Below are 11,226 nucleotides of genomic sequence, written 5' to 3'. Positions count from 1 at the left end.
TATAATATTTAATACATATTTATACAATTTACAATTATTGCAAAATTTAAATGGGACTAATACTGAGGCACCCTCGTTCCAAGATTATAAAAATCGGTTCACAAATGCCTCACATACCTACAAAAAAAAATACAGTCAAATTAAAACCGTCTCCTTTTTTTTTTTGCAATGACGTAAAAATTAGTCTTATATGTACATATATGATATATGTATACGTTCCATCGAGTATGTAACCAGACATAGAGACGAAATAAGGGCCATCCATCCCTGGCAACTCATCAGGCAAATGGGCATTATATCACTTTTAAATATCAACTCTCGTTTGCGCTGAAACCACAAATTAGAAAACTGAAACAGTACAGCGCCAACAATTGACCTGTGTGTACGTCTCCGTATATTCCAAAAATATTCTGTATTTATTGTAATAAAGATAATATCTCTAAGAATGGGGGCTGTTCCATTCGGCGCAGTCCGAAAAATTGCAAAACATCTAATTACAAAACAAACGGAATCACATTTCATCGATAATTAAATATAAAATATGTAATTTTTCAATTTTCGTTTATTATAGCAAAGCTCAAGTTAATCTGCTCGATTTGAAATGAAATAATTGACGATACCCGTCAATTGTTTCGAATTCGGGCTTTCCAATCAGAGCGCAGTTGTCACTGTAATGATTTGGCAGAATAGTTTTCAAACAAATTAAATGACATTTCGTCTCTATTTCTGGTTATATACTGGATGATACTGTCTCATTCTTGCAGCGTCCGTATCCTACCACACCACCAAGACACAGGTGGTTTCTTCGTAGCTGTCTTCCAGAAAACCAAGCCGCTTCCTTGGGAGAAAACTGAGTCCTCGTCCCCGTCAGAAAGTCAAGGTAAATTTCGTTACACACGAATGTGCGCTGGCACGCACGCACAGGCACAATCATACGCACAGAGACACACATACATACGATCGTTAATAATAATAATTCATTTTATTTGACATGTAAAATAATACCCAGTCAGAACTATAAGACAAAATCAAACAATAACTGTACAAATCATTAGAAAATACTATTAAAAAAATACGATTACGTTAAAAGGAACTGCAGCACTTCTTAACAGGGGTCTACTCTCGGTCTCCGTCCGACATCCGTCCGAAACAATTACTGTCAAATAAGTAATATTCGACAAAATTAAAAGACAAGTGTCAAGTATGAAGCTTCATTCGCATCACGTCTTTTCATTTGGTCAAGTATTGCTTATTTGGCAGTAATTTTTTCGGACGGATGTCCGACGGAGATCGAGAGTAGACCCCCAGAACTGTGTCTGGTAGATCACATGCCTTATTTGTGTTTTACATTTTCCTTTAAAAAAACCAAATTGATACTGTAAATAATGACACCAGTGGCCGTAGCATGGCATATAATGTGTGATATACCCTTGAGAAACCTCCCAGTGACATATTTATTTCAGTTATTAAAGCTATGTTGCCATTATTAAAAAAGAATGGCGACATCCCGTGTATTTTGACAACGTGCTTTAAAAAGACCTATCAATACTTGTGATTCATTATCAAAGTATTAAAAAGCTAATTCAGTACAGTAACCTATCAACCAAGTAATATATTATTGCTAAAGTGACTGAAAGGACGAATGATTTCCCAATATTATCTATTCCTTACTAAAAGTAGGAAAGAAATAACGCTATATGAACTGTATAATGCCAACTCTTTATTTTTTGTTGTTCCGAATCGTGTTATCGTAGTATAATGTTAAAGTACTTAATATTATTTACTTTCAGAGAATTTTAACTGCCATAGCAATAAAAGTATGTAATAATGAAATCTATTAAAATTACGTTGTTTTCATTTATTATTCCGCATTTTCATGAAAATAAATAAATAAAACAAGCTGAGTCTTGATAGTCACGTTGTGAATTCGGAACTGTAGTCTAGTGTCAACTGTTAGTTTCGCCAAGGAGCATATAGATGGCGCTGTCATAATTTTACGAAATAGACATCGCGTATTTTTATTTAACGAGAAATTATTTATGAAAATAAACAAAACATTGAAGAGATACATGTAAATAAATAAGTTCAACTTAACTTTTAATCATTACAAATCGATATTAAGACAATAAAACTGAAAATAATATTGTTTCCATTGCATTCGTGTAACTATTTTAAGATTGCTAAATTTGACATAAGAGCCATATTACTTTACTGTCAAAGTTACGTCATAATACGGACTGAGTGAATGAATAGTCACAAAACTGCCAATAAAATATCATAGTTTTAACATTGCAAATAAGCTTACTTTATGCGCGTTATGGCACGAAAAGTCAATGTAAAGGTTAAATTAATATTGTTTTAAGAGGTTGTGGTAGGCCCCCTGGTTGTAGAAGCTGGGGCTATAAAGTTGATATAGGTTATATTTATAACATTGTCCTATATTGCGCTTCAGGTATTTGTTCGTAGTAGCAGAAAACAATAGTTTTCAGTTTGTTCCAAAAACTAATAAAGAACTTCCCGAATATTCCCATATCTGCCAAACTCTGCCACATTATATATAACTTATCGTGTTCTGCAGTTATGAAAATTAATAACAATTAAATCTGCCCAAATGGCAGGAATCTGCCACAATTGGTCACACTGTTTTCAATATCAATGTGATTGGCAAGAAGTCTCTTGTCAAAACGTTCCTTTGCAACTTTCATTATCTCCCATTTAAATATTGTCTAAACATTTTTGTCACATTGTGTTTGATTTTTTGCTTTATGTCATTATTGTTTAATTGATTGTTAAATTAGGTATTTTATTGCTTTAATATGTTAATTATATATATGTTAATTATAGATATGTTAATTTTAGGTACCTTTGCGTATGCTGATGACAGCACAGTTGTAGATAGGTACTTGACCAATGCAAAGGTCATAGGAGAAGAAATCCAGTCTTGTCGAGAGTCCATGGTTAGCCGTTTAGAATTGACGCTCAAGGCAGTCTCCGATTGGGGCGATGCCAATCTTGTCATATTTAACGCTACCAAAACGCAGGCGTGTCTATTATCCACTAAACAGAGTCCCTTTGAGCTGACTCCGACTTTTCGTGATATATCCATGCCAATAGCCGACCGTCTCCAGCAACTTGGAATGGACCTGTCGTCCAATCTGAACTTCGGCAGATACATTGAATCCATGGCCAAAAATGCAGCCAGGAAGCTTGGCATCCTTTCCAGGGGAGGCGTTACTTCACATCGGGACAGTTGCTTTAGCTGTATCAAGCACAAGTCTGGTCGTGTATGGAGTAATGTTGCCACCTTTAGGATGGCTCTGCTACATATCAACTAGCCACCTTGGATTCAATTGTCAATTGACAAGCGTGTCAAGAGCCTTATAGGGGACTCGGAATTAGTAGAGGCGAAGCGGCAGAGCCTTGAACACCGCCGTAAAGTTGCCTGCTTATCGGTATTTTACAGGATATATCACGGAGAGTGTGCGATGGAATTACACGATTTAATTCCGCCTTCCCCTTTCCATCATCGGGGGACTAGGCTTAGGCTCGAATTCTACCCCTATGTTGTGGATATTCCAAAGATTCGCACGAAGGGTTACGCTTCCACATTTATATAGCGAACGGGTATGCAGTGAAATTCCCTGCCCGCAGACTTGTTCCCTGAACGTTATAACTTGGACCTTTTCAAGGCGAGAGTGAATAGGCATTATCTAGGTGAGCATGCTCCATCGTCGATCTCATCGTCACTTTCTATCAGGTGAGATGGAGGTCAAATGCACACTTACATTAGAATAAAAAAAAATGGGAAGTATCGATGTAGACAGATCTTAAGTTTTTATTATCATATTCTTACAGAAAACACGTCAAAAGAATCCGAGGACCGCAAAGAACCGGCGAAGAAGAAACGCAGAATGGGCGGCTACCGGGAAGATCCGTTCGTCTTCTTTAAAGGCGACGATGAAGATGTGTTTCCGTCGATTAAGGAGTACTACGGACTTAAAGCGGATTTTGACTCGACTTGCTTATTGACCAGGTAAGGGTCTACCAACTACTAACCTACAGCTACTCGATGAGTAGTTAGTAGTTTTAAAATAAATTTACACTCGAAAACGTCATTTTGTAAGCTACTGCTCGTTTTTTTTTAATATGAAGCGATGGGACGAACAAGTTGTGCGCCTGATGGTAAGCTACTCGCCTGTCCATAACAGTTGCAGTGCCACTCAGAGCTTCAAATCGCAAAGATCTAAGGGGCACTGACAGTGCGCCCGTCACCCTGAGACATAAGTTCACAAGTCCCATGAGCCTGTAGTTGTACCAGCACCATTAACCTTCAAAACTGAAATACAGTAATGCTGACTTGGCGGCAGAAATAGGTAAGGTGGTAGTACTTCCCTGGACGAACTCTTTCACAAGGAGCTCTACTGCTACTAAAAGTTGTTCATAATGTGTTCAGATGCCACGTGAGCAAAAAGAAGAACATCTACTTAGTGTCGCCGGTGGTCCGCGACACCATGGAGTTTATTTTTATTTATTTTATTTTATTTATTTTTTTTATTTATGATAACTTGTTACATTATTAATTCATAATCTTAAACTTAACAGTATTTTATAAACTAAAGTAAGTTTTTCTAAATACCGACGATTAATCGCTAAGCGGTTTTAACAATAACAAAAAGAAAAATGATGAATGTATGTTGTGTTTGTGTGAGTGAATGGTATGATGTCACGTGCGATCATGATATACTAATCCTATGCGTGCGACCTGGCGTAATGATAGTGTCGTTGCAATGTGACTTGTGTAATGTCTTAGTGTGCGTTAGTTGTCAGGTAAGTTTGTGGAATCGAAAGATGTGTGATAAAGCGTGTTTTATTTAAGTTTGGACTTTCTGTAGTGTCATTTAATTTTTTTTTTCTTATTTAAGAAGTGTTCCTTTAATTTGTACTTAATGTTTCTTTCATTAATTTCCTCCTTTAGTTGTTTAGGCAACTCATTAATTAGGGAAGGTACTTTGACATTCAGCTTATTTTTTCCGTAGAGATTGGTATAAGACGGCACTACAAGTCTACCCTCGCGCTGTCGACGGGTTCTTATGACTCCGCTATAGATTACCTGCCAATCCTTAACAAAGTACTGTTCAGCAAGTATACAATATTTGACATTTTCATGAACTGGTAATACTTTGCAAAAGTTGAATAAACCATCGTTATTATTTATAAATTGATATTTAACTTTATCAGGAACAATAGTTTTCAATATTTTCAAGTTATTCGTAATTTGTTCAGGTGCCACGTGGGCAAAAAGAAGAACATCTATTTAGTGTCGCCGGTGGTCCGCGACATAGTACGTCACAACGAACAAAGCATCAAAATTATCAACACAGGCGTGAAGACTTTCGTGCGGTGCGATAACAAGAACATGACTTGCCCGTTTAGGTGAGTTACGCTTACACTTTTACAAAACCGTGTGGTTTACCTACCTTTTACGAATAATATCGTCCAACATCTTCCCGTAGTTGTCATTAGAATGCATCGAGTATATAACCAGAAATAGAGACGAAATGTCATTGACTTACAAATAAATGGACGACGGGTGTAATACAAAAACCACGAAAAAATGTCCCAAGTCAACCTATTCGAAATTTAAATTGTAATGTCATCGCAGTATCGCGCTGTCAGTCGAACAAATGAAGACTAAAGCGGAGTTTGGCGCTCTGTATACGATTTTAGCCTTACAAGTGCGGACAATTTTTAGCGCGGATCCGACGTCCATATAATTGTAAGTCAATGCGAAATGTCATTTAATTTGTTTGAAAACTATTCTGCCATATCATTACTGTGACAACTGCGCTCCGATTGGTCAGCCCGAACTCGTCAACTGTTTCACTTCAAATTGACCAGTTAACTTGAGCTTTGCTATAATGGACGAAAATTGCAAAATTACATATGTAATATTTAATTTCCGATGAAATGTGATTCCGTTTGTTTTGTAATTAGATGTTTTGCTGTTTTTCCTATACCACCGAGCACGGCATTGTTAGAGATATTATCTTTATTACAATAAATACAGAATATTTTTTGGAATATACGGAGACGTACACAGGTCAGTAGTTGGCCTGTCTATATTTCAGTGCAAACGAAAGTTGATATTTATAAGCTGTATCGCTAATGTGTTACCAGGAGTATATGGCCCTTATTTCGTCTCTATTTCTGGTGACAATCGTTCAGTGTTTTCGGGATATAAATACCTGTGATAGTTTTGAAGTTATGGTTCAATAAAGAAGGTACATTTAGCCAAATGTATGAAAAACCTTCCAGGCTAGGGTATCCTGCCTGATACGACTGAAAAAAAAAATTAAAAACGGGGCACAGGGGGAGATGGTTCATAATATTAATTCCATACACTAAATTAATACCTATAGAAACAAAAAAAAACATTAAAAAAATGTGACTCCCACAATTTTTGCCTCATATGCCCTTGGCGCATATGTTAAAATAGTGAAACACATACGCCTGAGCAAAAACGGTAACAATTTTTTGAAATAAAACATCATATTATTCAACAAAAAATCAAAGTTGGAGAAGAGGAACAGGACGCCCACCAGCCGTAATCTATGTGGCACAGCACCGACAGGACCGAACTTTCTGCTGCGTCCGGCCATACCAACGACGCTGCTGCACCTGACTGTGTGACTCCACGAAATCTAAGTTTTTTTTTTTAAAAATCAGGTGACGGGACGAACAAGTCGTGCGTCTGACGGTAAGCTACACGCCTGTCCATAACAAGTCTCATGTGTCTGTAATTTCACCAGCACCCTTACCCTTCAAAACCGGAACATAGTAATGCTGACATTACTGCTTTGCGGCAGAAATAGATAAGGTGGCAGTGTTTTCCTGGACGAACTCTTTCAAAAGGAGCTCTACTGCTACTAAATGATGGAGTACATCAGACTAAACGCCAAATACACCCTGACAGTCGAGCGATTGGAGGCCCGCCACAGCGTGAATTTTAATTCGTTTGTGGTGAAAGTATCGCCCGAACATCTGTCGACCTTCATGAAGGAGGACTTTTAGAGTATCACAAACCCTACAGAACAAAAATTGGAGTATGATAGTGGGTTGCATGGGAGCTAATATAATCTATAAAAATAACCCAAGAATTGATTGGACAATAATAATAATAATTTTATTTTCAGACTATCTCAAGAAGGTCTACAAAGCATAACCCCGTTCATAGGCGAGTCGCGGCGCGTGCGCATCCTCAAAGAAGATTTGATACTAGTTCTACAAAATGACAACCCTTCAAATCCGCCAGATTTGAAATTGTTTAGTGAACACACTAGGAACTTGGTCAAAGATTTTGGTAAGTTAATAATAACATCGCATCTACAAAAAAAAACCAACTTCGGAAAAAATAATTTTTTTCTGAAAAAATAAATATTTTTCTCGATTTTCCAATATTTTTCAGAAAAATGTTGAGTGGATAGGAATAGATAGGTGTGGCTTACAATCAGGCGCACGACTTGTTCGTCCCGTTACTTGATGTTATAAAAAAAAAATAAAGCACAATATTCTTTTTAATAATAAAATAGGTGCGTATTTGATCTCCATCTCACATACTGGAAAGTGACATGAGATCCACGATGGCGCATGCACAACTTAAGAAAAACCCGGCCCTAAAGAATATGTCATCGGCTGGCAGGAAATTTCCTGCCTGCCGATAACTTATTACTTTAGTGAATTTTCACTCTATAGCCGTTTGCCATATAAATGTGGAAGTGTAATGTTTCGTGCGAATCTTTAAAATATCCACAACATAGCTTACGTCTAGTCCTCCGACAGTGAAAAGGGGAAGGCGGAAGTAAATCGTGCAATACCCTCACACTCTCCGTGATGTACCCTGTAGAATATCGATAAGCAGGCAACTTTACAACGGCGTTCAAGGCTCTGCAGCTTCGACTCTACTAAATCCGAGTCACTTATAAGCCTCTTGGCATTGTACGTAACACATTGTAAAACGTCTAACGTGTATTCGGAAAAATTACATGAGAGCGATTTAAAGTAATTTAAAAAAAAGTCATAAATGTAACTTTATTTGTTATATATATATATGTATGTATATATGTATAAATATATATATGGAAAACTAGAAAGTTTCAGCTTTTCCATATGACAATTATTTTTTTCCTATAAAATTTTTCTAAATGCACGTTAGACATTTTACATTTCCACTGTCGACATATGTACATCTTGAAAAATTTCACACATTTACTTAACACAAAATGCATCACACGATATGGTACAAGTGAACTTGATACTTTCTGTTTTTTTTATCTTTAATTTCATAATATATGCAATTTAATTAAGAACGATGCTACACGGGCGTTGCGTCGTTCTTACTAAGTTGCTTGCGGTGGCGAGCCGTTTCAACGCACCGTGTGGCATTTCGTTTTCATTTATAGTGTAGTACAACGCTGCGATCCTGAAAAAAATCCAAAAAAAATCATGGATTTCTCATAGATGGCGCTACGACCAAAAAGTCGTTAAAAAACCAAATACAAAGACACGACAACAAACACAAAGAAAAATTCGTGAGGTCCGCTGTTTCGTTCCGTGACTTAGTTGGTATAGCGTCTGACACGGTATGCTAGAAGACGTCGGTTCGAATCCGGCCGGATCGAAGAAATTTTATCTGAGTGTTCAATCTTTGTATTAATAATTATAACAAACTGGAGTGGAATAATTTCTCAAAAAACAATTGAATATCAATTCAATAAAAAAAAATTGTCATAATTAAGGTAATCTCCACTTACCGTCTCTGTTCCTCGAAGTTTAGTTAAAAAAAAACTTACTATTCCGATCAATTATTATTACATCGTATTACCAAACAAAATAACACCGAAACTGCTCCATTTTTATAATAGAATATATGCGTATTTGACCTCCAACTCACCTGATGAATATACTATAGTTTTAAATTGAAAATACAATACTTTTTTGAGGGTCTAGTTTACTGCTTCTATTGTTTAATACGCTAGTTAATGTTAAACCAACTAAAACCTATTGTTGTACAGCCACCGGTAGCTGTATCCTGGAATACAAAGACACGGACTCCGACCTGGAACTGACGCTGGTCGGCTGGAGAGGCGTACATTCTCTACGCGCTTACACAGCCACTCCCGACACTGTACATTACTTGAGGTTGTTAGGCGCCGACTATAGCAAATACGGTAAGTAACATTTGTACAATGAATAAAAGTAATTTGAACTTCTAGTATTCCTAATGTTACGACTAATGCGATATAGTAGCAGTGGAACCCCTTGTGAAAGAATTCGTCCAGGGCAGTACTGCTATCTTACCTATTTCTGCCGCCAAGCGGCATGTGAACATTACTGCGTTCAGGTTTTGAAGGGTTAAGGGTGTTGGGAAAATTATACGCACATGGGACTTGTCAAATGTGTCCCTCAAATATTTGCGATTTAAAACTCTGAGAGACACTGCGGCTGCGATGGACAGGCGTGTCGCTTAAGGTGTTAACACGACACGACTTTTTTTTATTATACCAAGTTACGGGAGGAACAAGTGCGCCTGGTGGTAAGCGATACGCCTATCCATAACAGTTGCGACTTAGAGGTTTTTATAGCTAAGATCTTAGATCGGCAGAACTAGGTAAGGTGGCAGTACTTACCTGGACGAACTCTTTCATATGGAGCTCTACAGCTGCTAAACAACATGACACGTCCTTTGGAGAATGTTTCCAACCCGTATTAGGCCTACGTGGCGGACTATGCCTTCAACCAACGTCTGGACTGATCGTAAACGCGGTTTTTCTATTTGAACACGAATTGAATCGAGATGATTCTTGGCTATGTTTGACGAACATATGTTTAGCTGTTTAAAGATTGTCATCAACATTATCAAGTTTCTGTCTGTCTGTAGTAGCACTAGGGATACCACGTGTCGGGGGTGTCATGGACACGCATAGACAACCACAAATTACACCCAAACTTACGAGAAAAATAAATGTAGGCCATGCAAATATTTCTCCCGGCCCGGGAATCGAACCCGGGACTGCGTGACAGACCAGCTTGGTAACCATTCGGCCACGGGGACAGTTGGTGTTCCTTTAGTGCAATCGTAAAACCGACAAATGGCTATCCATTATGAAAATTTTGATCAAACCTTCGTGCAACAACAGTCATCTATGAACTAATGAATAACCTTCTTCTATCGAGTTCTTAGGTTTTCGCGATTGTTACACATAGGAAATGAAACTATTTTTCCGCATTTAAATCGTGTATATTTGCAACCGACGTTTCGGGCCCTTTACAGGTCCCATGGTCACGGTTGACTGAGGTGGTACAGTCATCAACCAGTTATGTGTAATATTAATGCAAACCACCCTATTTTTTCACTATAGTTTCAAAAGTTATTAATTAAATACCTTATTTTTAATTTTTCAAATAAAACGTTCCAATTTACGCTACATTAAATTTTACAAATTATTTTATTCAATTATTTTTTATTAAGTTCAATTTATTATTAATTGATAATAGAAATTAGAATAAATTAAAACATATTAATGTGTACTTCTTCTATTGCAGATGTCAACAAATTCAAGAAAGCATCAGACGTAGATGGCGACGGCACAGAACCTACTGAATCATCCGAAGCTAGTGAAGCTATAGAAGCTAGTGACACTAACGAAGCCACTACAACTAACGAAGTTAGTGAAGCTATTGAAACCAGTGACACATTAATAAATGAAAATGGTAATGCTCCAAATACGAGTAACACTTAGTATCTATTATTGATATAAGTAAATAATTTTAAATAATATAATTGACTTTATAATCTTTCTTGTTATGTTTTATTTATATTAAAGATGGCCAAGAATATTTATTTATTTATTACAACTGAATGAAGAAAAAACTTAATTGATAAGTAATTATTAAACAAACATTGAACACAGAAAAAAATCACTTCGATCCGGTTGGATTCGAACCAACGTCTCCCAGCAAATCGTGACAGACGCTAAGCCAACTAAGTCACGGAACAACGGTTCCGACCTCACGAATTTTTCTATGATTTTGTGCAGAACTTTGTTTTTTGTGATTAACGACTTTTTTTCCGTAGCGCCACCTGTGAGAAAATCTATGCAAGTTTTCTTCACTCAGCAGGGTACCTTTACAGCTATCAGCCGCTGACTAGAGAGCGGTATAATTATT

The 11,226-nt window shown here is 37.0% G+C and overlaps 1 protein-coding gene across 1 annotated transcript in view; it reads left to right on the top strand.

Moving 5' to 3' along the window:
* LOC113239786 (tRNA (cytosine(34)-C(5))-methyltransferase) overlaps positions 1-10,838 on the top strand; it is a 22,747-nt gene extending 11,909 nt beyond the window's left edge. The window contains exons 10-15 of the mRNA XM_026476916.1: positions 765-880; positions 3,856-4,033; positions 5,284-5,433; positions 7,194-7,360; positions 9,072-9,227; positions 10,603-10,838. Coding sequence (XP_026332701.1) covers positions 765-880; positions 3,856-4,033; positions 5,284-5,433; positions 7,194-7,360; positions 9,072-9,227; positions 10,603-10,799 — 964 coding nt within the window. The 3' untranslated portion in view covers positions 10,800-10,838. The remainder of the gene's footprint in view (positions 1-764; positions 881-3,855; positions 4,034-5,283; positions 5,434-7,193; positions 7,361-9,071; positions 9,228-10,602) is intronic.
* Positions 10,839-11,226: the final 388 nt, after the last annotated feature.

This window comes from Hyposmocoma kahamanoa, unplaced genomic scaffold (assembly GCF_003589595.1).
Source record: "Hyposmocoma kahamanoa isolate Upper Pololo Valley unplaced genomic scaffold, ASM358959v1 116, whole genome shotgun sequence".
Lineage (NCBI taxonomy): Eukaryota > Metazoa > Arthropoda > Insecta > Lepidoptera > Cosmopterigidae > Hyposmocoma > Hyposmocoma kahamanoa.
This window is presented reverse-complemented; position numbering and strand designations above follow the sequence as displayed.